General features: G+C 42.8%; 3 protein-coding genes across 8 annotated transcripts in view; 2 read left to right on the forward strand and 1 right to left on the reverse strand.

Annotated features, from left to right (window-relative positions):
* Positions 1-271: 271 nt before the first annotated feature.
* On the forward strand, positions 272-21,814 carry CZIB (CXXC motif containing zinc binding protein). Of its 2 annotated transcripts, XM_073357671.1 has the most exons (9): positions 272-745; positions 3,321-3,404; positions 4,530-4,586; positions 5,636-5,717; positions 7,712-7,743; positions 8,329-8,406; positions 15,380-15,445; positions 17,129-17,187; positions 21,727-21,814. In XM_073357671.1, the coding sequence occupies exons 1-8, from the start codon at positions 722-724 to the stop codon at positions 17,153-17,155; spliced, it is 450 nt and encodes a 149-aa protein (XP_073213772.1). In that variant the 5' UTR covers positions 272-721; the 3' UTR covers positions 17,156-17,187; positions 21,727-21,814. The 2 variants fall into 2 exon arrangements, with proteins under 2 accessions (XP_073213772.1, XP_073213771.1); XM_073357670.1 differs by lacking the exons at positions 17,129-17,187; positions 21,727-21,814 and adding an exon at positions 16,422-16,673 and having other exon boundaries at positions 278-745.
* On the reverse strand, positions 18,575-27,870 carry CPT2 (carnitine palmitoyltransferase 2). Of its 4 annotated transcripts, XM_073357657.1 has the most exons (5): positions 27,373-27,870; positions 25,550-25,630; positions 25,307-25,413; positions 21,602-22,906; positions 18,575-19,880 (listed from the first exon to the last, which is right to left on the reverse strand). In XM_073357657.1, exons 1-5 carry the CDS (start codon positions 27,543-27,545, stop codon positions 19,549-19,551), a joined length of 1,998 nt encoding a protein of 665 aa, XP_073213758.1. In that variant the 5' UTR covers positions 27,546-27,870; the 3' UTR covers positions 18,575-19,548. The 4 variants fall into 4 exon arrangements, with proteins under 4 accessions (XP_073213758.1, XP_073213762.1, XP_073213761.1 ...); XM_073357661.1 differs by lacking the exon at positions 27,373-27,870 and adding an exon at positions 24,861-25,179 and having other exon boundaries at positions 21,602-24,193; positions 25,307-25,628; XM_073357660.1 differs by lacking the exon at positions 27,373-27,870 and having other exon boundaries at positions 21,602-24,193; positions 25,307-25,628.
* The window catches only part of SLC1A7 (solute carrier family 1 member 7), a 95,146-nt gene continuing 94,206 nt past the window's right edge, over positions 27,057-27,996 (forward strand). Inside the window, exon 1 of one of the 2 annotated variants that reach the window (XM_073357664.1) lies at positions 27,057-27,274. The gene's annotated coding sequence lies outside the window, so the exon portion shown is untranslated. The remainder of the gene's footprint in view (positions 27,275-27,996) is intronic. The other variant, XM_073357666.1, reaches the window with a different exon arrangement.

Raw genomic sequence — 27,996 nt, forward strand, 5'->3', positions numbered from 1 at the left:
CAAGTTGTGGAAAAGAACTTCAGGGGCCGATCTCATTTGCATAGGCACACCCACCACGCCTAGAATGAGACCATAGCTGCCCAAATGGTCACTTTGGCTGCTGTGGGATCCCCAGTGTCTCTGTTATTGGGGCAGGAAGAATAAATTGTTATTACCCTGATTATGGGAACTGTGCTTGGAACTGTACGTGGCCTTTTGTTACGATGGAGGGATTCACCATCATCTAAGTAGCACTCGCTAGGCAAGGGTCATGGGTTCCAAAACTGTGTGAATGGAGAGAGGCTGGGGACAAGTATTAATACTTGGTGGCATGGGCCCCTTGGTGAGGGCCTTACATGCTGATTGCACTTCCTCCTCTCTCCACTGTGGAATATCAGAGCTAATTTTGATTTCATTAGAAGTCTAGTTATAGGCTGCTGAGCTCACTTTGGGCTGACAGTGCACCAGCACTGGGGCTCCCCTACTATAAGCTGAATTCACCTAAGAGCTGAAATCACTGAGTGTTGTGTTAAGTAGTGGGGGAGCCTGAAGATATATTGTGGAGCAGTTTGCGGGACGGCTGGTGAAGCAGTTCGACACGGAGCAGTGTGTGGATGGCAGGAGCTGCTTGTGGGCCGTGGAGCTGAGTGAAGGAGTTCGTGGGGCGGCTGGCGGAGCGGAGCGCAGCTGCGTGAAGGAGTTTTGTGGGGCGGCTGGCGGAGCGGAGCGCCGCTATGGAGCTATGGGGCGGTCAGCTTCAGATCACGTAAGGTGCCTCTTACCCCCGTCCCATTTCCACCCAGGTTGGGAGGTAAAGCTCCGCCGATAAACTTTCGAACTCTGGGGCTGCCCTGACCAGGGACAGAGACTTTTGGGGCATTGGACTTTTGGGGTTGCTGGACTCAAGAACCAAAGGGAAAAGGGCATGCCCCAATTTGCCTGGGGTGGGGTTGTTTTTGCTCATGGGTTGTGTTATGAATCCTGTTGGTGGTGTTTCCCCAACATAATGCCACATTGTTTCTCTCTGTTATTAAAAGGCTTTTGCTACACTCAGACTATGTGCTTGCGAGAGGGGAAGTATTGCCTCTTGGAGGCGCCCAGCGGGGGTGGTATATATTTGTCCCAGGTCACTGGGTGGGGGCTCGAGCCGGTTTGCATTGTGTTATTGGAATGGAACCCCTAGATATTGAACCCGGCCCTTGTTGCTGCCAACTCTGACGGGCAGAAGGGTTACAGGAGTAATTAGAACTGGTATTTTAAACTTTTTTTTTTAAAGCATTCTAATGCTCTCTGCAGGACCCAAAACCAGCCCTCAAATCTTTAGAAATTTCTTTATGGTTAAGTGTGTTCTATTTGAAGACATACCCTTTCTTTAACATCATCCTACCAAGAAAGAGGAGCCAATCTGGAAACTTACTTCTGTGCATTCTTTAAATACTCCAGAAATTACAGTGTTTAAACCAGAATTCAAACCAAAATCAGAACACCGTTTTTCCTCAAATTATTTACAAGATCTCTTAGAAGCAAAGGGATTTGGAAATGTGACCATGGAGGCCATTATTCAGTTCCCCTGATCTCCCAAATTCATGAGCCCATACAAGTCTCCAGAGTGGAGACGCTAATAATGACTAGAGAGATGTTGAGAGCCCCAATTGATTGCCTGTGGGTGGAGCAATCTCTCCCCTGTAATTCTCCTATGCACACCTTTTTATTTACACTATACCCAGAAACCAGAATTAGCCCTAATTTTGAAACTAACTCTACAAAGCAATTTGGGAAGTAATTTGCATGAATACTATCCCATAAAAAGGTACATTGAGTTCATGATGTTCAGGTTCCAATGTATTATTTCCAGCGATCACCCTGTGGGAGAAAAAGGAACCAACCATCTGCTCTGCCCTCGTTACTCTCTTACGGGCGCCACATATGCCCTTGCAACCGCTTCAGGTTTCCTCCTATCTCCCCACCTTTCCCTGGTTAGTTTACGAGCCACAGGGACGAGGAGAGGGAGAGAGTAGCCTGGAGTACTTGTGGCACCTTAGAGACTAACCAATTTATTTGAGCATAAGCTTGCGTGAGCTACAGCTCACTTCATCGGATGCTGTAGCTCATGTTACGAATTATACCTGATAGGACACGCACACAACTGCTGCGAATTATACCTGGTAGGACACGCACTGTTCGAATCTAGGCTGAGGCACATAAACAAAGTCCACAACTGCAGAGTTCCCAAAAAACATCAAGTTTATTACGCTCGAGCGTGGTGCCCTCCTGCTAACCAGGAGGGGACCCCGAATACAGGTTATACAAAGGTTATATACTTTTTAGCAAAGCATGTTGCCCTCGTGCATCGGAAACCGTAGCCAATAAACAAACCCTTTTCTTATCTACACCTATCCTTGCTTGGTGCATTCCTTGTGCTAAACCAGTATGTTAATTACACAGCATGGTCCTAAAACCGTGCATCAGTAACTTTTATTATCAGGATGGGAGGCCTCACATCAAAGGCCAGGAGATAGGGAGTTACAGACTGACAAAAAACAGATACTGGGAGTCAAGGCAGGCTGGAGACAAGGAGGAGGATTTTTACAGGGATGCAGCGTCTAAGGAACACTCCTCCTGGTGCAGGATGTGCTTGCTTTTAGACATGGTGGGCCCCAAACCAAAATGGAGTCACATGTGCTAACTTTTCCTTAACACTCAGGAAAGCTTATGCTCAAATAAATTGGTTAGTCTCTAAGGTGCCACAAGTCCTCCTTTTCTTTTTGCGAATGGCTGCTACTCTGAAACCAGAGCAGCCTGGTCCTTAAATACGATGGAGGATGGCGGCCATCATTATTAGGGGCAGCCTCACTACTATCGGCAGAGTTTAGGGAATTTGCGGCCATCTTAACTGAGGCTTTAGTCCCATCCAAAGTAAGAGATGGCGGCCATCTTGGCTAAGGGCAGCTCCGGCTTCAGTCCTCGTGAAAGGCATGGAATGAGGTGACCATTTTGTCTAAGGGCAACAATTCACAAGGAGAGGAGTCGCTTAAAAAAACCAAACCCGCCAACTACCGCGAGAGTTGGTGGCCGGCCTCTCGCGGGAGGGAGCAGGAGTCGGTGAATCTGGTAGCGCCGCTCCCGCCCCCAGGGCGGCACCCGCCCAGCTGCCTGCGCCGCGGGACTTGGGGGGCAGCTGCTGAGCCTGTCCGGGCTGCGCCTCCAGCTACAGCCGGACCCGCTGCGCGCCAGGCCCTCAGCATGGGGGTGGGTAAGGGGGGCGCGGCGCTGCCAGCGCCTGGGGAGGGGGTGGCGTTGGCTGTAACACTGACTCTGACCCCCCGTCCCCTGCTTTACAGAAGATCGGGCTGCAGCTGAAGGCTACTCTGGAAAACATTACAAACCTCAGACCGGTGGGGGAAGATTTTCGCTGGTACCTGAAGGTATGGCGGGCCAGGGGAGGGTGCAGTGCCGCGCAGTGTGCCACCCCTTTGCAATGCCGGCCAAAGCCCCATGAAACGCAGTCTACTTTAAAAGCCCCAGTAATTCTGTTTTTACAGTATAAGCCTGTAGTGCTAATTAGAACCCAGTGCAAAATATCATGCAATAAAAATGATATAAAACTATGAGACTGAGAACCAGAGGTCTGGACGGGACCTCGAGAGGTCCTCTAGTCTCCCCACTGCCCATGAAACTTAGAATGACTTGTGTAAATGTGCATCAGCAGGGGGACCTCTCAGACCTGCATTTCTATGATTTCCAGTTGCATGGTTTTGTATCACAGGCTTTTTTTGCATGATATTTTGCATTCAATTCTACAGTGGTATTGCAGGTTTCCATTACACAAATTATTGGTATCTAATGGATACCACTGCAGTGCAAACCACTGTAGAATGGTTTCTGTACTATGATCATTGTGGTATTTCATTGCCATCTAAGATGTAGTTTTGCCCGTATCCAATTGGTTATATGCACAATGTTAGTGGTATCATGGCACATTTCAAGCATGGTTCATTTTGTAATCTAAATAAAAGTAAGAAGAATATATTTGATCCGAAAGTTGTGCAGGTTGTTTTTGTTTGTTCGTTTTTGTTAAGTTTAAGCACTTTCTCGAAGTTGAGTAACAGTTTGATCTTTTAATGTAAACATACATACATCTGTTACGATGAAGAAAAATCATAGCTATTCCTCAGTCCATAGAACAGCCATCACCCTCTCTCTTGTGGTTATGATTTTAATTAAGTATAATTGGTGGAAAACTAGCTTGGTTGACAAACTGGTGGGATGTATTATTCCTGGCTTTATTTATTGGCTCCTGCATGTAATGTTTCCTTTCTACCTAAGATTCCCTGGAACAGATCCTCAGCTTGTGTAAATTGTCATCGCTCACATGAAGCTAATGGAGCTATGAAAATGGACCCCAGTTGAGGTTCTGGCCCCCCATTCTTTAGGTGCAGCTATCCCATGACCTTTCAACTACAAAAGGGTTAAACTTAAGTCTAAGAATGGCTTGAGCTATTTTATTGATCAGCTTACTAACTTCTTTAATGTATGTTTTTCTTTTCCAGATGAAATGTGGGAACTGCGGTGAGATTTCTGAAAAATGGCAATACCTGCAATTAATGGTAAGCTGTCAAACTGCAAGGTGTGCATTAAAAACAAAGAAACCAAAAAATGCAGTGCATATTATGTAGAATTGACTTTAATAGAAATGGGGAATATGCTAGTTTAAATGCTGTATAAAGCAGCCTTTGAATAATTATCTACATCGGAGGTGCTGTCAGACTTTGTTTGCAAAGTATTTTGAGATCCTTTAATGAAATGTGCTATAAGAATGGTTGGTGGCAGTGCTTATTCTTTTAAGTCTTTCTTGAAAAGCCTCCCCTCATTAAAGCCAGTAAGTTTCCATAGCCAAGCAAATGGATTTGAAGTGGTATTACAATAGGGTTTTGCCAGTAGTACGTTTCCTCTTTGCTAATGATAAAACAACTTTTATGGAAGTTTAGATAACCTGAGGGGGGGAAGGGGAATAATGATGATAAATTAATTTATGCAAGGTACTGGTGTTATTTATAGCATTTCTGTCATGCACATCACTATATCTGACTGCCTTATGACATTAATGAATTCAAATAGAGAAGTGTTATCCCCACTTTACAGATGGGGAAACTGAGGCAGAGAGGTGACATGATTTGCCCAAAGTAACACAGGAAGTCTGTGGTCTCGTTTGGTATTAGAACCTTGGACTCTCATCCTGAACCACAAGACCATTCTTCTCTGTCCTTGCAGGCCCCAGTCCTGCAACTTGTTGCATGTAGGGACAATAGTGTGCAGTATCAGGGCTCTAATCACACTGGTTGAAGGTTAAATAAATATCCTATGGAATGGATAGAATGTGTCTGTATTGTAATAATAATAATGTAAAAATAATAATAATTTATTATTTAAAATTTAGAATATAATGTACATTATTCCTTGATAACCATAGTATTGTGAATTATAAATATTCCTTGTCCCGAAAGAAACCCGTCTTCCCTTTACAATATATAAAATCATTGTTAGTTTGCCATTGTCCTTGTAAAAACTACTTTGTCGCTACAGAGGTTTTTGGCTGCTCAATTAAAACATGAAAAAAACTGACACAAAGTGATGGCTCCATTTGTAATTTTTTTAGGACAGCGCTCCTCTTAAGGGAGGCAGAGGGAGTGCCACTATGGTGCAGAAATGCAAGCTGTGCTCCAGAGAGAATTCCATTGGTAGGCTCTTTCACATGATTTAAGGGATTCTGTCAACTTGATTTTTTTAAACTAATTTACGAAAACATTCTAAAAGAGCACCTTTTAAACAGTATGTCCTGAATTTCTGTTATAAGTAGCTTTTTAACAGTGGTTTTTAGGGTCTACTTTCCCCTGCACCAATATGTTTGTCCTCATGTTTGTGCATGAGACAGGAAATGCAGCTGACCATCAACAAAAGAATGAGACTGACTACACATGCAAATACAGAAAGTGTGTAAACACTGGAACAATAAAAACAATTAATTTGTGCCAACTTTAGTTTTAGTAACGGTAGGTGCTAAAACAATAGTATGTTCAAATTTTTCCAACAGAAACATGATTCTGAAGTTAATGGTGTCCCTTTTAAAATGCTTGCTTTTCTTCTATAAAGTTATTTGGAAACAAATTACTGTACTTTGCAGCACTATGTTTGAGTGTACATTTAAGATGTTAACCTTTTTGGGAAAAAATGGGATGCCAATTATTTTTAAGAGAAGAATGAAAAGTAACAGAAGTAGCTCAGAGTTTCCTGGGTAATTTCTGTACTTGCTAGACATTTTTTCTTTCAGTTATCAAATTTTATCTTTTTGTTGTTATTGTAGGGATTCACAGAGCAGAGAAGAAGGTCCATCTAGTCAGTGTCTGACCAGTGGTGGATGGTTCTTAAGGAAAGCCCCCCATAATGTCCATAAATAATCAGTATCTTACTATGGAAAGGAAAGTTGTTGGGTTTTTTTCTGCCCTGCAGTTGGTGATCATCTACTCCCCAACATAACTATTTACTGCCATTGTAACTCTGGCCTACAGCTGTTCTTATTTATATGAGTGTTTTTAACCCTTTTTAGATTGTATTAATTTATTTGCCTCAGTATCATCCTATAGCAGAGAATTAAACAGATTGATTATCTATTACATTAATATATATTTCCATTTATCTTTTTAAAGCCTTTTTGCCTTTCGCTTTCATTGTGTGGTCTCTCATACTTGTATTATGGGGGAAGGGTAAAAAGGAACACCTGACTCATCCTTTATTATATTTTCTGTGCCCTTTGCCTTCCCAACCAAAATAGTCCCATTCATTGTCTCTTAATCACTTAACTGTTTTCACAAAAATAAGGACTAATCCTGAGACCCTTATACTTGCACAAATATACTTATTGACTTCAATGGAACTAGTTTTAGGAGTAAGAATTTCTGGACTGGGCCCCAAAAATCTAAAAGCCTGTCTGGTATTTGGAAAATTAAGAGCATCCACACAAGTGTCTGTGTCAAGTGTTCATTTTCCTCTCAAGATATTAGAAACTAGTTTCATGCAAGGAGCTGCCAGCTGTTTGCATTGGCATGGTTCTTGGGATGTTAATATAAAGTTCTGCCCATTTCATAGCCATCCCACATTAGATTTTTTTCCCCCCTGGGATTGAGCTGCGATGTTGTAAAGCTATATCCATGTAAATACTTACTGCAGTAACATGAAGGAAAAGAGAAACTGGTATTAAAAACGTGTCTGATATGAAAGGCACTTCCTGTGGAATAAATACAACAGTGATAAGCTAGTTAAAATACAGGAAGGTATTTACAAAGTCTGTGCTGCAGTGACTATCCCCCAAATCTACATTTATGGGAATTAGACACAAGTAATGGAATCCTGTGGGCTCAATCCTGTAAGTAATTTGCACTCAACCCTCCCATTGACTTTGGAAGAGCTGTATGAGCCACAGTTGTATGGTTGGAGCCTTAAAGCCATGTCACAAGAGTATGCATTGCTTTTTCTTCCTTAAGAGGAAAACAAAATAGCAAAACAGGAGATGAAATTCTTGGTAGCCATGGCAAAAACAGGGTCTTAGATTTTGATGGAGTCCCCAGAAATGTTGGCCTTTTTTTGAATAAACAGTGTTTGGAGGGAGGGCTCTTGGGTTTGTGTTAAGGGCTGGAAAATTTGCAGGTTTTTTTTATTCTACCCCCTTCTCTTTTAGATATCTTAAGAGACACAATCAAGCCTTATAATGTAAGTTTATTTTCTCTATGATATTGCAAATGTAAGTGAAATAAGCATTAGTAATGTGATGTTAATTTATTACAAGGCTTCCCAATTTTTGCTATCATGTTCCTCCCAGAAGTACAGGGGAAAAAATATCCAGGTATCGCCTGATAGAGAAACACCGCAAATGGGATGCTGGATGCTACAAAAGTGAAGCTGTGCATTTGGGAAAGTATATTTTAAATAATGTGGACAACGAGAGCCAATTAATAACTTGCTTTGCCCCTTCTGCTTCACTCAAATATAAAATCATCTGTTTAAATATTTCACAGTCAACATCAGGCACTGATGTCACATTCTAAGCGAATATGTACTAGTTTTACCCTGGTCTCGGAGAGCCTACCTTTGAAGGGCTCAGAGACTTCCCCAGACCAGTCTCTAAGTTAAAGAAATTCTGGTTAGTTATTAACCATGTCAAATAATTCAAAGTTTTTTGGTCCAGAGTTTGGTCATGCTGCTTCTAAAAATTTTACTGCATTTTATGCCTAGACTAAAAGGTGTTATTTCCCTTTCATTAGGTAAAAACTAAATGCTATTCTGACTCAATCCTAGGCTGAAGACAGTGAGAAGTTTAAGACAGTAGTGGAGTTTGAGTGCCGAGGTCTTGAGCCAGTTGACTTTCAACCACAGGCAAGTTCTTATTAATTTATTTGACAGCTCTTAGGTGTCTTTTTCTGCTGAACTCTAGATTGACGCAGCACCCTCTCTTTTGAGAATTGCACTGCTCATTTTGGAACAATCTGTGACTCTCCAATAGTCTCCCCTCTTTGCAGTTGTCTTTCTTACCTCATCCTACTCACCTAATTAAATTTACTCACTCTTTGGAGCTGTGCCCCCTGAAGTACCTTGTAAGTCCACCTTCAGTGTAAGAGCACTGAAGATGTGAATTCATTTGGTGGATCTTTAGAGTAGGGCAATAGGAGGAGGAGAGGGGTCCTAAAGCAGTCACATCTTGGATTGCCTAATTAGGGGTCACTGGTGGGAAGAAGAGGTCTGGGTGGGCTACTGTACAGGGTACAGCCTGATTTTTGGACACTGTTCAGTATTTGACTGCTGTGCTCAACCAAACTCTGAAGTTCATCCATCTCTACAAACATAGACGTGTATCCACAACAAAATGAGACTGAAAGGCAGAGCAAGACTTGCTGAAGGCATCAGTAGTCTCTTTTGCAAAACACAGCTGAAAATACTGAGTTAAAGGGTCTCTCTGAGCTGTAAACTGAGACAGGTAAGAGAGTTTCAGAAGGGATAGCTATGGATTTTGCTTGGCGGTAGTGAGACTTGGTGACTGGTGTGTTTGGTCCATCTGTGGGTTTGTCTGGCTGTTTGTTCTCTGTGTACAGGCTGTGTAGCTGGGCCCTGGGCCCCTGAGTAAGTAGCTGGAACAGGTCTGTTTGGTGTCTTGGTGAGGTGGAGTGGTTCTGACCCTTGGAACGTTGATCAGCCCAGTTGCTTGAAGTCTGAATTGGTTAATTGCTCCCTGATGGGGAGGGGCCGAGCTGAGCTAAGCAGAGAGATTTCGAGTCACTTGCTAGCAATGTTGAGAGCGACAGACTAAGGCAACTAACAGAAAAGTTTCAGAGGGAGCTGTGGGGGGGGAGAGCTTTCCTTCCAGGATCAGCTCTATGTGCAATTTCAAGACAGCCAGTGATGTAACAGTGGTGGTGACCTGCAACAGATATACCGTGTTTTCTTTCCTGCTTGAAGCCAGAAGGGACTTACTGTGCACGAAGTGCAAGTTGATGGCTATACTGGAAGAAAAGATTCTTGAACTGGAAGGGCAAGTGGAGCTGCTACTGAGAATCAAAGAAGCTGATGAATTCCTAGACAGAGAGATTTGGGAAATATGAGTACCCCAGGTTAAAGGGAGAAAGAAGCTGACCACCAAGAAATTGGAGAAAGAAGTTTGAAAAGAGGCTTGGCAGCTCTTTACTTCTAGAAGGGAAGTAAAGGCAACCACAGGAAAAAATATTTAACAAATGGAAGAAAGGGGAAGTTGATAGTAACTAATATAAATCAAACTAGGAATTGTTGACAATTGATAAGGGATGCAGAGTGACACAAGGAGAAAATTGTAGCTAGGAGACTGAAGGACAATAAGGAGTTTAGGTATATGAGGGACAAAAAGAATACTAACCATGACATTGGTCCCTTACTAGATGGAAATGGTAGAATTATCAGTAATAATGCAAAAAATACACAAGTGTTCAATAAATATTTCTATTCTGTATGGGGGGAAACAGATATAATATATGATGATGATAACTCTTTCCATTCCACTAGTATCTCAGGAGGATGTGAAATAACAGCTACTAAAGTTAGATTTTTTAAAACAGCAGGTCCAGATAATGTGACTCCAAGAGTTTTAAAAGAGCTGGCTGACGTGCTTGTGGGATGGTTAATGTTGATTTTTTCAATAAGTCTTGGAAAACTGGGCAAGATGCAGAAGACTGGAAGAAAGCTTAATGTTGTACCGATATTTTAAAAGGTTAAATAGAATGATCTGAATAATTGTAGGCCTGTCAATCTGATATGGTTCCCAGATAAGCTAATGGAGCAGCTGATACAGGACTCTATTAATAAAGAATTAAAGGAGGGTAATATAACAAATGGCGATTTGAGTTTATGGAAAATAGATCCTGTCAAACTAACTTGATATCTTGTTTTTTATAATGAGATTACAAGTTTGGTTCATAATGGTACTAGTGTTGATGCAATATACTTGGACAGACTCCTGTAAGGTGTTTGACTTGGTACCCCACAACATTTTGAGAACTAGAACAGAAAATTAACATGGCACATAGTTAGTTTTAATCAATTTAATAACAGATAGGTCTCACAATGTAATTGTAAATGGGGAATCATGATTGAGCAGGTGTTTCTAGTGGGTACCATAGGGATTGGTTCTTGGCCCTGTGCTATTTAACAATTTTCAGTGACCTAGGAGAAAACAAAATCATCGCTGATAAAGTTTGCAGATGACCCAAAAATGGTGTAAATAATGAAAAAGACAGGTCACTGATACAGATTGATCAGGATCACTTGGTAAACTGGGCACAAGCAAACAATATGCATTTTAATATGGTTTAAATGTTATATGCCTAAGAACAAAGAATGTAGGCCATATTTGCAGGATGGGGTTTCTATCTTGGGAAGCAGTGATTCTGAAAAAGATTTGGGGATCAGCTGTGGTCAAAAGGCCTAATGTGCTCTTTGAATGCACAAAAGAGGAATCTCAAGTAGATGTAGAGAGGTTATTTTACTATTTTTGGCACTGATGCAAGCACTGCTGGAATACTGTGTCCACAGTTCAGGAAGGATGTTGATAAATTGGAGAGGGTTCAGAAAAGTCACAGGAATGAATAAAGGATTGGGAAACATGCCTTTTTAATTAGACTCCAAGAGTTCAATCTGTTTAGCTTAACCTTCACTTTGAGGGGTGACTTGATCTATAACTACCTACGTGGGGAATAAATATTTGATAATTGGCTCTTCAATCTAGCAGAGAAAAGTATAACATAGTCCAAAGGCTTGGAAGTTGAAGCTAGATAAATTCAGAGTGGAAACAAAGCATACATTTTTAAGTGATGGTAATTAACTGTTGGAACAATTTACGAAGGGTTGTGGTAGATTTTTCCATCACTGATCATTTTAAAATAATGATTGTATTGTTTTCTAAAATATATGCTCTAGGAATTATTTTGGGGAAGTGTGATAGTGTGTATTATACAGGTCAAAGTAGATGATCATAATGGTCCCTTCAGGCCTTGGAATCTACAGTTCTCCTCCTGCTGTCAGCTATTGGTTTGCTTGTGTCTGGTCATGGTCTACATAAGCTAACTCCCTGCTATATATAACATATTATTCCAGTAGGATTAGGAGTAAATTGCGTAGACTGACTAATGAAAACCTGTGCTTTATCCTTCCTGCAGTGACACTGTACTAAATTTATTATTGTTCTGGGTCATTTTCTAATATGTGGGAGGGGAAAATTCAAGTCTGAGTTCTGTTATAAACAGCAATGCAATAGAATAGGTCATAAAAATGTAAAATTATTTTTAATAAATATAATTAAAACTTACTGAAGTTAATGAGGATTGTTATTTCCATTGATATTTGTCTGTCTCCCCATACAGTCACCAGAATTCTCACTACAGTCTTAAAGGGGAAAATACCCTTTAGGTCCCTCCATGACAAAAAGAAAATCTTTCCCCTTGGAAAATCCCAGGGATGTATTGTTTTTGTTTTGTTTTGTTTACCAAGTGGAGAAAAATCTAATAAAGATGCTTGTACGTTTCTTACTTGGTAAGAAGTCTCTTAGTTTTAACTTACAATTATGCTTTTCATTTAAGGTTCCTGAGCTGATGTGTCTATCAAAAATGCCAATATATGCCTCTTTACCTGTATTAGTTCTGTATGGTCACCCCCCTCCCCCCCGCAGAAGTATTATCCTCCAGATGAAAAATAGATGCATCTTTACAAAGTTTCTTTTCATCCAACTGTAGCTCCCTTGCTTTGTGACAGAAATGACACTTTATAGTGGTAAGCAGAATAACTGCATGATTCACTATGTTGAAAAGTTGGGTGATAAGAATTCTTGTTTTGTTTGTAAGGTGTGTTCTAAGCTTCAGCTACTGTTGCTCCTTAGCCAGTCAGCAGAGGGCAGACAAGTCACTTAATTACTCAGCGCCGTTTAGCAGAGATTAAATTAGAGTATCAACTGTGATGCCACAAACTGTAAGGCATCCTGTGGGTATTCTGTGCCAAAACATTAAAAATTCTGTACACAATATTTTAAAATTCTGCAAGTTATATTTGTCAATAAATAAATGCAGAGGCTCCAGCGTGGCAGGGGGAGCACAAGCCACTGGCTGCACGAAGGTGAGAGATCACCCTGCAGCTCCCCCACTCGCAGGACACGGACTCCGTGGTGATGCTGCACCTGAACCTAACACAGCACAAGGCATGGGCCTGCCCCAGAAACACCCTGGGGCCCTGCGCCGGGGCAGGCAGGCTCAACCAGGCAGGAGCCAAGTGTGGAGGGATGGTGGTGTGGGGTGAGAGGATTCTGTGTGGGACAATCTGGGTGCAGGCAGCTTTGGGTGGGGAGGGGTCCTAGATGTGGAGGAGCCTGGATGCACAGGTTTGTTGGGGGTGTTTCCAGGTACAGGGATAATGGGACTCTGCAGGGGCTTCCAGGTGAAGAGGGTTGGGGCTCAGCGGAGGGTCTGGGTGCTGGGGGAGTGAGGCTTGGTGGCGTGGGGGCCTGCGTGCAGCTAGTTGGAAGTCAGTGGCATGGGGGTCTGGATGTGGAGGTTTGGGGTGCTGGGGCTCTTCAGGATGGGGGTTTGAGTGCAAGGAGTTCAGTGGGGGGTGGTCTGGGTACAGGGCTGGGGGTCCAGAGGAAGGGGGTCTGGGTGCAGGGGGGCTCCAGAGGCAGGGGTTGAGGTTCAGTGGGGTGGGGTTTGGGTATGGAGGGCTAGGGGGGTTCTGGATGTACTGGGTGAGGCTTGGCAGGGGTGTCTGGGTATGGGAGACACAGGGGTTAGGTAGATGAGGGAGCAGCTCCCTGTATAGTAATCTCTTCCCCCCCCCACAGCTGAGGAGCGATGGGGGCAGGAAGCAGGGGAGGATTCTGAGCTTCCTGCAGCTGGGGGAGGTTCCTGAGGGAGGGTCTGATACAGTCCCAGGAACTGCGGGGGAAGAAGAAGTCCTGTCCTCTCCTGCCTCCAGCACAGCCGGGACTAGCATGGCTGGGGTGTCCACAGCCCTAGGGTGATTTATCTCTCCACCGGCTCCAGGTGCCTTAAACTATGTATGTGCACTGAAAGGGAGTGGTGCATGACTGCTCTTGCAGCTTCCCTTGCTTCCCTGTCAGAAAGTCATTTTTATGCAGGGAAGCGAAGAAATCTGTGGGGCGCATGAATTCCCCCAGGAGTAAGTTCTGCTGGAATTACAACAGCCTGTCACATGGTTTAATGTTCCATGGATCTCTGTTAAATGTGTACTGGGTGATGTTGGCTCTGCATCCCTTCCACTTTCATTCTTTGCTCTGTTGCAGTTCTGTAGTGTGGCCGATGGAGATGCATCTTCTCTTTGTACTGCTTTCTTCCCCCCGCCTGCCTTTCCCCCCCCCCCATGGGCTTGTGATTCTGCTCATGTAAAGGCTGCACTCCCATTGACATTTGTCACGCATTGTGGGATGTGTATGACTAAATTCTTAGGTTTTCGCAGATCCCAAAACACTTTAAAATTTATGGCCAGAGAGCACATTCCTTGTACACTCAATCTTCTCATAGTAGCTAGTGGGGATTTGTCTACAAGGAATCCAAAAGCAAGTTCCATATGCGTTTGTTTGCAAAACCAGGAAAGAATTTTCCTTATACCATAGCCAGTTGTTCATTTACTTGGTTAAAAATAAAAAGAATCCAAGTAGCTCACAGGAAGGCTTCTTACATTGACCATCCTTTAATTTCTGTCACTGTTCTTAAATTCTTGAGGAATTTTGTTGACCAACAAAACATTAATCTGTAATTTAAATACCAATTTTTTTTAACCCCAAGTGTGAACCCTAAAATGTGAGCATGTTCTGTACCTTCTTTGGAAATGCATCCATTGCTTTATGTGCTGGATCCCAGAACTGCACCACCTTGGTTGATCTCTTTATTCCCTAGTAATTTCCTTTAGTGTCATTGTTTGGGGAGGAGGAGTGGCGAGACTGCCTGAGCAGTGGCACACTCATCCATTCACCCGTGGAGACTTAAGTGTCGTTATGTCAGGTCAGTTTCTGCTAGAAAGGGTAGGTTATTGCAGACAAAACAGTGCAGATCTCACTCTGAAATTGTGCTGCTTGGATGGAGTAATCTGGTTACAGTTAAAATCTAGCTGATTCTCCTCCTCGTGGTAGTTTGCTTGACTCCTCCATACCTAAATGAACTACACGGGGTGATGATAGTTACAAACACTTGGCCCCTTTTGCCAGAGATGTCTGGGTTCTCATGCTGTTTAAACCAAAACTGAAGACTTGTCTTTTTTCCTCTCTTGCTTTCCATTGTTATCTTGCTATTAAACTGGAGTACACTGTTTCTAAAATGCCTTGAAATATCTTGGTGACAATTTTAATCTAATGCATTCACTGCTAACAGACATACTGGATACACTTAGAAACCTGTGAAGCCATAGAGATTTTTTTGGGAAAAAACAAGTTAGAAAAAATAATTTGCAGGAAAAACAGGTGTGTTCTGGAGAACTGATGTTTCCTTGCTTTACAATATTACTTGTATAGTTTTAGTAATGTTCCTATAGCTAGTAGATACAACCACACTACAGCCATTTTATCCTTTTGGAATCGAACATATGTAAAAATAAAACTTGGGCATGAACAGTCAGGCTTAAACTCTCCTTGATTATTAAACAGAGGGTCATACCCTATATTGAAACCATAGGTCACATAATAGTTTGGCCACTCTTTATACCCACTTGTAAGACAGCTAGCTCCACTAAAATAAATACTTGTACGGGATAACCTGGTTTGTTGAACTATTTTAAACATATTTAACTTATTACAACTCATACCTAAATTATTTTAATTCTTGTTTTGTAGGCTGGGTTTGCTGCTGAAGGTGCAGAGTCTGGCACACCTTTTAGTGAAATAAACTTGCTGGAAAAGGTACAACTTATTTTTCCTCAGTTTCCCTAGCCCCAGAAATAGCAATCACCCATTTAAAGTATGGCTTTCTGTGCTTTAGAGGGGTGTGCGTGCACAAATCTTAAGTGGAGGCGGAAACAACCTCCAAACATGAGTGCTCAGCATTAGTGTGCACCTCAGGGTACTTATTTGGAAGTGTCTAAGCGTGGACATCTTCAGTATTTTGAATAGTCATGGTATAATTGCAGCTTGCTCTTGAAAAAATGTGGGACACCCCCAAATCATGGACTCTTGATCAACTGGGAGATTTTTATTATGGGGGCACTGGTTTTCTTTTGCTCTGAAACTATTGGGGCAACTCCTGAGAACTCGTCCAGGTGTTGAATAGTGATGTGCAGTCTCCTTTAAAGCTCAGCATAAGACTCTTTGGGTCTGTGTGCACAGAGACTTAGGGCACAGCAGGCTGGGTGTGAACTACAGATACTAGTCAGGCATGCACATCCTGCTACTGCACACTAAAAATTCCATAGTGCATTTTGACCTATTGCTGTGTCAAACACAATGTCTCTAGGTAGACAAGCCCATAAATGCTCCAGATCTTCATTGGCCATGAGCAAATCTCTCAAGCTCAGTTCCTCTCTTTGGTATTCCACATGACAGGAAGATTGGCTTGTCTGACTCACCAGAATAGGTACTGTAAATAATCCTTTCACGCCCCATGGTTGCTGGCTTGTCTGTTACTGGCTACAGTCTTCAGACACAGAAAATCTGATTCCTTAAGCTAAAACTACTTAGAAGCTTGACGCTAATTTAATTTGTTCGGTGTTCACCTCTGTTGGACATAGAACTGGACAGGTTAAGGGCATAAACACTTTCTGCAGAAAGTGCGGAACTGAAATTTGGAATGCTGATAAGGTTAATTGATATTCCAATTTGTGATTTTAAATACTACCCCATTCTGTTTTGTATTAATACTGTAAAATTTGAATTCCTACAGGACTGGAATGACTATGATGAAAAAATAAAGGAGTCTGTTGGAATCTATGAAGTTACCCATAAGTTTATAAAATGCTAAAACTGCTTTTAATAAAATCTTGACACCTTGACCAAGTAATGGGCTATAGCTATTATAGAAGTTCCTCCAGAGTGACTTTCTGCATGGCTGTACTTCAGAAATCAAATGTTATATCAACTGAGTTGTACTTGCTGTCCCAAGACTGACTAATAAAGTCATTTTCCACCAGTCTGATTGGTTGTGTTCAAGCAGTTCACTCAGATGAACTCAGGACAGCCAAACCTAATAGTGGAAGGCCTTGCTATATTTCTTGACTAACACATTGGCCCTTTGGAGACTAAGATTTCACAACGTATACTAGTAATTTTCCTCAGGGTTAAAGACAATATGGAAGGATTTATTATGGGCAAAATACCCTATTATATAAATAACTTTCAGTCTTGATCATCAGCATATTAGGTAATTGCAGCTGTTCAGGCTTGAAGCCAGAAGTGCATCCTTGTAATAGTTCAAGTAAACCTGCTGTTACCTTCTGAGAAATAGCTATTTCCTGCTACTTGACTTGTATTTCAAATGTTAAATGACAACTTAGTTAAATGTAAATTACAAACATTAAGCTAAAACATTATGTATAACTACCTTCTGAAAACCAAATGATCTTTACACAGTCAATTTTTTACCCCACTCAGCATGCAAATATTTTCCCTCTTGAATAGAGCTGACATCTTCATTTAAAGGAAACAGTCAAGTACTTCAGAAGTTTTGAATTTATTAATACCTTACCCCACTCGTAAAAATCCCTCATCTTTCCCTGTCTGTTCTGTAAGGTTTTTCCCCAAAATCCAAATGTACTCTTCAGCCCCAGGAAATAATCATTCAAAGTCTCAACAGCAAAGTAAGTGCAGAACATGATGTAGTAGCAGCCTGCAGAGGGATAAAAAGCCCTGCTACATATTGATTGATAGGAGTCTGGTCAGTGGCATGCGAGCTAATTTTTAGTGGCACTCTGCTGCCAGCTAGGGTTCCAGCCGCCAACCCCACTCAGCCCATTGCCAGCCTGGATGGACGGAACCCCGGGCCAGCAGCAGGCTGAGCAGGGCCAGTGGCTGGGACCCCGGCTGGCAGACTGAACCCCAGACCAGCAGCGGGCTGAGCAGGGCCAGTGGCTGGGACCCCGGCTGGCAGACTGAACCCCAGACCAGCAGCGGGCTGAGCAGGGCCAGTGGCTGGGACCCCGGCTGGCAGACTGAACCCCAGACCAGCAGCGGGCTGAGCGGCTCAGCGTGCTGCCAGTTTGGGGTTCCATCCGCTGGCCGCACTCAGCCCGCTGCCAGTCTAGGGGCCCCTGTAAATGTAAAATTTATTCCTGGCATGCAAAACCTTAAATTTAATGAAGACTTGGCATGCCACTTCTCAAAGGTTCCTGACCCGTCCTAGCACCCTGCAACTTGGTATATACCATCTGCCGCCATGTTAAGTTTTGGTACTGGTCACACAGCTGTGAACTGGACAAAAACCATCCATTTCACTTGTAGTGCTATTTTGAAAAGCTGGCAGCAGAGAAAGGAACCACTGCTGTTTAACAAGGAAGAAAATGGTCTTTTGTGCATTTAAAATAGACGGGATGGGGCTGAGGCACAGAGATACTTTCCCTCTTAGAGCAGCCACAAACTTTTTTCTTTGATAGGCTGAAGCTAATGCAAAAGATAGAGCCCCAAAGCAAGAGCCAGTGACAGTACTGTTAAGAATCTCAGCAGTTGACGGGATGGGGCACTCCTAGAGGGCCAAGGTTCTTATGTCTTTTGTATGAACTCTGCTGCATTGGGTGTCACATCAGATTCTTGGCATCAAAAGTTACAAGATATTGAATAAATCTAGTAGATATTGCTGCTGTCCTTTAGGAAATTCTACTGTGCCTATTGGAAAGCTCCTTGAATGTCTCCCACCTCAAGCCCAATACCTTGGCAAACAGGCTGAAAGGTTCTAACAGATACTCCTGGTGCCATGCAAGAAGTCTGGAGAGTTCTAGAGGAGGTAGGAAATAGTCATTAAGGAGAATGTCTGATGATGATTCCTTCTCCACAGTAGGAGAGAGAGATTTGGGAAAGAAAAGCAGCACTAGCCTCTGGAGAAGCTAATGAGAAATGATTTTTCTGTATTAAAGATACAGGCTTATGCAGGGGAACATAACAGATTATAGGGCAGATTTACAAACAGAAAAACTTAATTTATAAAGTGTCAACTATATCTAAAAAGTATATGCATTTGACTATTCCTCTATCAGCCTCTCTATGCTTATTTTAAAAGTATAAACTCTTCACACTAGGAACTCTCAAATCCCTAATCCTGAGATACTACGAAAACATTTTTTCAACCATGTCATAGGTAGCTTTATTTAAACATCATTTTCCAACCAATTTCTTAACAGTTTGAAGATTTAACACATGATTATGGTTTTCGGTATTGTTAAAGTCTCACATTTTCAAGTTTTCATTTAAATCAGTCATTACATTGGAAATAGTTCCAACATAAGAGGTACAGTTAGACACTGATTCAAATTTAAAAAAGATGACAGATCTAGTAAGTGAGCATATCACATGTGCAGGATTTACAATTGGTCATTGTATTTAATTTTAAATACAACTTTTGTAGATGTTACAACATTGTTCAAATGTAGTTTCTCATTCCCACTGTAAACATGAACACTTGTAGATCTTAACTGCTCAAGTTTAATCAGTACAATACTAAAGTTCCTTTCTAGTAATGAATATTTAATACCTCGTATATTTTAAGAACATTTTATAATCCATTACATACCAGTTCATAATATCAGAATTAAGTATTTCCTAAATATCACATGCAGGAGGAGCCTGCACTTAATTTCTTTATATGGCTAAGATTTTCAGAAGCTGCCTAACTCCCATGAAAATTCAATCCAAGTTGGTCACTTAACTCTTGTCGGTTCCTTTGAAAATCCCAGTCAAAATGCTTAGTAAATTAGCACTAGCAACATTCTTCCACATTCAACCACACATGATCAGAAGTGATCTTGATCCAAACATTTTATATTGTGCATTAAAAAAAAAAAAGTATCCCAGCCCTGTTGTGCCTAACTATTGATATGCTTACCTTCTAAAACATGAAAAATATCTTCCAGTGACTTATGCACACACTGGAGGAATTCGTGCACATTCCTGGCTGGGTAAGAGGAAGTATTGCAGCCAATCCAATCATCATGCACGCCATAGGCTACCCCAAAGCCATCCGGCACCACTGGAGCAAATCCTCCCATATTCACAGCTGGGCTGCTCAAGGTGCTTGTGGACAGAATGTTGTGATTAAGCTGAGCATACGCTTGGTCCTGGTAGACGTCAGGTAACGGGATACCTTTTGATGCTGCCAAATAACGCAAACTAAACAAATGCCGGTCAAATCCTTGACCTGTTAAAATAAGCACATAAGAATGTCCATGATGGATCAGACCAATGGTTCATTTAGGCCAGTATCCTGTCTGCCTACAGTGACCAATGCCAGATGCTTCAGGGGAATGAACAAAACATAGCAATTATCAAGTGATCTATCCCATCATCCAGTCCCTGCTTCTGGCAGTCAGAGGGTTAGGGACACCCAGAGCATGAAGTTGTGTCCCTAACCATCCTGGCTAAATAGCAAGTGATGGATCCATCATCCATGAACTTATCTAATTCTTTTTTGAACCCAGTTATACTTTTGGCCCTCACAACATCCCGGGCAACGAGTTTCACAGGTTGACTGTGCGTTGTGTGAAGAAGTACTTCCTTATATTTGTTTTTAAACCTGCTGCCTCTTAATTTAATTGGGTTTGTATGTTATGTGGAGGAGTAAATAATACTTCCCTTTTCACTTTCTCCACACCATCCATGATTTTATAGACCTCTATTATATCCCCCCTTAGTCATCTCTTTTCTAAGCTGAACGGTCCCTTTCTTTTTAATCTCCTCTCATATGGAAGCTGTTCCATATCCCTAATCATTTTTGTTGCCCTTCTTGGTACCCTTTCCAATTCTAATATATCTTTTTTGAGATGGGGTGACCAGAACTGCACTCAGTAGTCAAGGTATGGGCATACCATGGATTTATACAGTGTCATTAAAATACAAAATACTACAGAAATCACTGCTTTTTCTACAGAAAATAGTTATTTTACACACTAAATATCACACCCCTTCAAAGTCACAAAACTTACATGAGTTTTTCTATAGCAGCTTTCTTACAAGTTATGGTAATATGCTTTACAGAAGGAAATTGCAATGCATTTTTAGCGCATCCATTCTCTGGGACAGGAACTCTGTTTTACTCATTTATGTAGCAGCTACTATAATGGGGCCATGATCTCTGGGACAGATAGGCACTATTGTAATATTAATAAAAATGGTTTTTAACAATAGTTAAGTTAAATGGAGAAGATGAAAATATGAGGTTTGAAAAAGGAATAAATGTTTTCATATTACTTTTAAAAGAGTCTGAGGTAGGGTGTTCCAAATGGCAGGAACTACAGAGGAAAAGGCTATTGAACCAACAGTAAAGAGATAATAATAAAATCGGACAAGGCCCTGTAGGCTACATATTTTACTAAAAATCTAGAAGAAATTAGCAAGCTCTAATTCTGACATTTTAAAATGTAATAGGGTCAGGTCAGATAGAGCCACTTGGGAAAATTTATCACTGGTGCAGCAGAAGGAACCAAGGCCAGTTTGCACAGTGGCCTCAGTACCACCTGCAGGCAGATACATGAAGCAACCCAAAATCCTGCTTTGTGTTGCACTCTCCGGGGCATCAGCTAGTTGCTTCAGATAGCTGCCACGTGTGGGCTAGTATAACAGCAATTTATCTAAGGGATGGGAAAAATCTTGATGTGTGTGGGCCTGAAGCAAATAAGGGGAACTCAAACACACTCCTTTCTTAAGAAGAATGTCACAAGGACAATATGTTTTTTAACCTGGAAAGCACTGCTATTATTTGGCATTCTACAAAGTTTGATGAACACAGGACCTTCAGCGAGATTAAATTACGCTAAGTGAGACTTCTGTAAAAGTTTAGCATTAATGAGCAACTAAGCTGATGAGACTCATTTTGTGAAGCAATGTGAATGTTTATCACCATGACCTGACATTCACACTTACCCATAGCAGCTTCTTTTGTCAATTGGCCGTGGTACTTTGAGCACTCAGCAATCATGTGCTGAAGCTCCTCTGTGGTGTGTTTGGAAGGTTGCCTGACGAAAGCTTCCGTGCACTTCTTTGTATAGATGGAGGCAGGACGGATGGTCTCTGTGCGACCGTGTTTGAAAGCTGCAGTACTGCAAGACTCGTATGTGGCAACAGTCTGGCCATACTGCCGAAGGAAAGCCATCTGGAAAGAAAGCTGAGCCACAGCATCAGGACTTACCTTCTTCTGCTTTAAAAACTCTTTGCCTCCTTTCTTAAACTGAATAAAATCAAGAGTCAAGGTGTCCATAGTGGCATCAAAGTTCTGTTTGGCTTTGGTAATTCCTGCTTTTAAGGCATCGTTCAACTTAAAGCTGAGTTTCTGCACAGCACTGGAAGAGTCAACTGCAGCAGGTTGAGATTGTGGGGTGACAGCTGGCTTCTGGGTGCTGTCTTTAAACACTTCGTTCTGAAATCTTAACACAGCCACACCATCTCCCCAGGAATGTTCAAAATGAACGGCCGCATTGCCATCTTTGGTTAGGATAAGGTTAAAGGATTTGTCATACCAGCGATTAATACCATCTCCATGTAACATGGTGTGGGACAAGTGCACAAGGTCTTTAATGGGGAAGTCATCTAAACATAGACAGAAGACAGCAGAATCCACTTTTTGGAGGACTTCCTCATTACCATTATCAAGAAGCTTCTGTCTCAGTAGTGCCCATATATCTCGGTTTTCACTGGGTAAATACGCAAGAGGGAAGGCTGGGGCTGCACTGTTGTCACTAAGTATGTATTTCAGGTGTGCTTGTATTTCGGAAGGCTTCACTATATTCCCATCTCTATCAATGACATCAAATACATAAAAATTCCCATTTCTGAGCACCAGCAAGTGCTTTGCTTTTTCATCTGTAAAAAGCTCATCTCGACTGAGCTTAGGCAATCGTGTGGAATTGAAAAGCCGGAAGTACTGAGACATATCTAAGGGGTATGCATTGACCATGTAGGCACCAAACCATGAGAGAGATGAAGGCACAAATCGGATGAGTCTCCTAAAGGTTTGAGTGTCACTTTTGACTGGATTGAGGTGAAAAACCTCTGGCTCTAGATAGCCAGCCCTGAGGGTCTTCAAAAAACGCATAGCAGAAACAGTCATGTTAGTTGCTCGTGTGAGCTGATCATTATATTCAGTTTTTGGGTCAGGGTTGAAGGACATAAATGGGTTAAAATTCAAAACAACAGATTCACGTGAACTTAGATACATATCAAACCAGGGACCTAAAAATGGAGAGTTGAAAAATAGATTAATACAGGTAAAATTGGCTAATTGTGAAAGCACTGTTTAGAACCAGCTATATTACAAGTCAAAGTCATTCAGTACAGACCTCCACTATCTGTATTTAATTACAATCCATGGACTGGGGTACATTAGGGCAACATATTCCCACCAAATCAGAAATGTACCTCCCACTGATGTCAGTGGGAGCTTTGCACCAAGATCTAGAATGCAGCATAGCCTTTAGGTTGCATCACTCAGTGGGAAAACATGCTCACCTTTGAGACCACCATTACTTCTGTCCCATTTCCCTTCCTTTCTCATCCTCCTTTCTCTATTTCTCACTTTCTTCTGCCTGTGTCTTGTCTTCTTCCCTTCTGAATTCCTTCCCTGCAGCAATCCCTAATTCCCACTGGGGACTCAGTAAAACCACACTCATTTTCAGCTGTGACCTAAATCAGAATTTGAAGTCCACATTTCCAGAGGTGAAAGACTAGCTAGCATACAAGTAGGGTTTTATAACCCACTCCTCACCATGGTATATAAGCCTCTTAACTCATTCTTCCTCCTCATAAGAGTAATTATATTTTGTTACATTTATGGAAACAAAAAAAATGAACAGGACTTGAAAGTAAGGGGGGGGGAAAGGGCCGGTTGTAGCTGCAGCACATAATTTAAAAAGGCACAATCCATTTACACAATAATGCTCAAGAAAACCAGTTAACGATAATAATCTGCCACATTTTCCCTCAACATTAAGCTTAGGTGGGCTATCTGCCAGGGAAATACAGGATGTAACTGGGAGACTGGATGGCAATAACGAGTGAAAGTCATTATCAAAAGACTGATCAAGCTGGCCTATGCGAGAAGTTGGTGGTTCTCAGTGCAATTCAAATACATGTCTGGTAAACTGCCACCATTGGCACCCTTACTGGTAGCCTCAGCAAAGAGCAAGGATTGAAGCACAATGGCAGGACAGTATGGGGAGAAGATTACACTGTTGCTGCTGCTTGTGCTGTACTGGATATATTCTCTCAGTCTCCATTGCTGTACACCCAGCATCTGCCTTCCACGAACACTATAATCATTTACATTTGAAAGCCATTGGAAGTAACATGAATAAAAAAAAAAATTCACTAACCTAAAAGCTACATGCTTTCTCTTGCTTTTCTTTCCCTCTTTTCTTTCTCTCTCTGTCTGAGTTTCATCTCCTTTTTGTCTTACGTTCTCTCTTTCTCTCCTTTTCTTTATTCTGGTCTTCCTCTTTCTGAGTCTTTCCTTTTCTTGTTCTTTAAAACAATAATGCTCTGCATTTTTTTAAGGCTGAGGGAGTGTCTTCTTCCATCCCCCACTGTTCAGTCAACTTTCCCAACTTTTCTGAGAATTCAGTTTTCCAAGCAAGCACCTTCAAACAGATTCATGACTGTAACTAGACCTGGGTTAGTTTTCTTAGAGAGGTTACTAGCTTTAGAGCAGGGGGTCAGCAACCGGCGGCACCCGTGCCAAAGGGGGCACGCAAGCTGATTTTTAGTGGCACTCTGCTGCCAGCCGGGGTCCTGGCCTGCCCTGAGCCCCCTGCCGCACCCCAACCCCCAGCCCTGAGTCCCCTCCCACGCTCCGCACCCCTCCCTGCACCCCAATCCCCTTCCCTGAGCCCCCTGCTACACTCTGCACCCTCTCCTGCACCCCAACCCCCTGCCCTGAGCCCCCTCCTGCACCCCCCACCCCTCCCGCACCCCAACCCCCTGCCCCTGCCCTACATTCATGGCCCTGCATACAATTTCCCCACCCAGATGTGGCCCTCAGGCCAAAAAGTTTGCCCACCCCTGCACTACAGCATACACAGCATTCTGTCAGAGTGGACTATAGTAAAAAATGATACTGTATACCACTGAGCAAATGTTTTTTTCACCAATGTGTTCTGATTATATGCACAGAAACAAATCTTTTGCTCACTTTAATAAAAGTCTGTATACTAAAAGAGTGTTGTGGCAGGCCCTCCATCTTTGATTTTGATAGCACCATTGTTCTTCCTATACTACACTTTTTTTTACTATTATATTTTGCTAGTGTACTGGTTTAAGTTATTTTCTTCCAAATGAAAATGTCTTTGAGGAAATCTTGCTGTGGTTGATATTTCTGTTAGGTGACAATGAGAGATCCTAAAGTATTCGGTATATTAAAGATAACATTTTGTGAAGTGCCCTCTTTTTTCCACCAGAGACAGTCTTCTAATTAGCTCAGACATTGTCAAATGGAGTTTTCACATCTTGTTCTGAGTGTAAACAATAATAAGGAGCTTAAACTTTAATCTATTTTTCACAGCATTATAAGCTGACTGTCATCAAGCAAGTTTCTCTTCAAAATGAGTCTTTTCTTCATCCCACTGTAAACCTTCCTACCTGAGATGTAACTAGTACGTTTGTTCTGCTTGTCTTGAGCAACCAGCTGCTCATGCAATTCTCTTCCAATTCCATGTTCAAAGCTGCAAGCAAGTTCTTCAGTTTTCCTAAAACAATCAATCAGACAGTCAAAATGCTGTCACCAGGCATTTTTTAAAAAAGATACATCTTCTAATATGTAGGTGTTGGAGTGGAAGATTTGATGTACGCTGAAGCATTGTTTGGTTTTCTGTGTATCCATACCTGAATTGATCATCATCTAAGAGAGGCTTTTGGGCATTCAGGTACCTCCTAACAGTATCTTCTAGTCTGGGAATTGGCAACCTGATGGGGTGAGAAAAAAAGCAAACTAAAATGTTCTTGTTAAAGCTCTGACAGTAAAGATTCTTAAAATACCATATTGTTTGTAAGTTAATTCCTATGCTCTTTTTATAATTAAGCATGACACAAAAACAGGAACTTGTTTTACAAGTAGCCAACTAACAGATCATCTTCCATAATTTTATATACTGCTAGGCATAGAATGGCTTCTGTATTTTGATTCCTTGTGGAAATTCTAACAAATTTCTTTCCAACACTCATCTTAGCCTAAACATGAAAGCTGTTTTCCCCTAGTTACAGGGCAAGCTATTTTACCTTTTAACGAGATTAATACTTTTTAACGTTTGTGCATATATCTCCTTCACACATAGTTTGATGTTTATTGTTTTTACTGCCATATTTCTATTTTTTTTTTAAAAATGTGTCTTTGTCCCCTGTTGCTCTGTGAAAGAGCCACACAAACAAACGGGGAAACTAACTACAGTATAATGAAACAATGAAGTTAACTATACAGGAAGTGCTGTCCAATGCATAAAATAAACAAATTGGGGGGAAAAAAGGAAATTTATTTTCTCTAATCCCTTTCCTTTGCAATAATCATGTGTGTTACTTAAACAATGGTAGATAAGAGATTTGAGACAGGTTATAATTAGATTATAATTTTTAAACTGGCAGTATGCACTTGAATACTACTAGCAAAGATCAAAGTCACTTCCCTCTGTTAGCAATAATAACCTTTCACCTATATAATATACTGTAGCCCATCCCAAAGACAATGTACCCTTCTTGGTCTTGTGCACTTTCAGCACATACCAAACCTCATTCATTAGGGGTGTAGCGAGCAATCTGAAACCAATACATACTGACTGGTCTGTTGACCCCACCACCTGCTGTGTACTGGTAGTTTCCCAAAGTAGACCTGACTTAGTAGCTGCTATTAAGGCTTCACCATGAGTCATAAAACCTGTTGTTCACCATAAGAAAGCTGGCCCCAGCAATTAAGCTGTGTATTTAATCACCCATAGCACAGGGCTGCCCACTCTGCATTAGAGCAGGGTTGTTGTTTGTTTGTTTGTTTTTACAGACTGCATTTCCTCTCTGAGGTGGAAGAATGTTGCTGCCTTTAAAGCCCACAGTCACCATTTCTGAAACGTAGAGACATGGGACTCCCTTACCAGGGGAAAGGGACTGACCTAGACAAAGGAGAAAATGGGCATTACATGCCAGCAATCATAGGAGAAAGGGGCTCCCTTAGCTGGGCAGGGGAAAGGAGATGGGGGTTTTCTTAGCAGAGGGAAATGCAGTTGGAGGGGTAGCAGAGAGGGAGCAGTTTCTGGGGGCTCAGAAGGATGCCTAGGACTCCCTTACCTAGTATGGGGGGCTCAAAAGGGGTCGGGTAGGGGGTCCCAGAGTGGAGTGGCTGGAAGGGTGATGAGGGGGCGCTCAGAGGAAGGACCCAGGGTGGTTGTGGGGCTCAAAGGAAGATGGGCAGGTGTCTGTGGCACAGGGGTCCCTGGGGCAGCAGTGAGAGGCTCAGAAGGGGGCCAGCTCTCTAGTGTGGGGATCCCTAGGCTGGTGGTGAGGCACTCAGAAGGGGGCAAGGTCTCTGGTGCGAGGATCCCCGGGGACTGAAAAGGGGACCAGAGGGTAAGTGGGAGCTCTGATGCGGGGGGTCCCCGGCTCGAGGGGCTCAGAGGGGTGCCGGGCGCTCTGGCTCGGGGGAGAGAGGGCAGCGGCCGCCTTACCTGGGCAGGCTTTTCTGGAAGTGCATGGTGGGCACGATGCTGCGGTGCAGGTATTGGGAGGAGTCGGCGCTGCTGTAGCCCCTCCGCAGCCCGGGGACCGCCGGAGTGCCCAGGGCCTTAGTCCCCCTCAGGCCGGAGGCAGGGGAGAGCAGCAGCAGCCGCCGAGTCGCCATGATTTCCAAACCGAGCCTCACTCACTGCGACCCCGCCCGCTCCTGGTGCTCAGTAGCCGCCTTCCGGCCCGCAGCGCCTGCCCACACCCGCCGCTGCCGGAGGCCAAAGGCCGCCCTGGGGCGTGGGCCCGTCCTCCTCCGTGCGCCGCCCTGGCGCCGCGGGCGGGCTGAGCCCCTCTCTGAGGAGATCTACGCGGCGCGGGGAGCTTTGCACCCCCTCCCGGCTCGCTGCAAGGGGTCCCGCCTCCTTCCAGTGCAGGGAGCGGGGGCCCTACTCCCGGCCGTGGCCGGGCTTTCATCCACCCGGTGGGGCCTGAGCCCGGTGTAATCTGCCCGCTGCTGTAGGGGGCGGCTGCCTCGAGCACCAGGCATGCGACACGCTGCCCCTCTCGCAGTTTTGTGGCTTGTGGCCTCCCTTGGTTCGGTCAGTGAAATAGGGGGTAGCTGATGG

The sequence above is a fragment of the Lepidochelys kempii genome, chromosome 8 (assembly GCF_965140265.1).
Source record: "Lepidochelys kempii isolate rLepKem1 chromosome 8, rLepKem1.hap2, whole genome shotgun sequence".
NCBI lineage: Eukaryota > Metazoa > Chordata > Testudines > Cheloniidae > Lepidochelys > Lepidochelys kempii.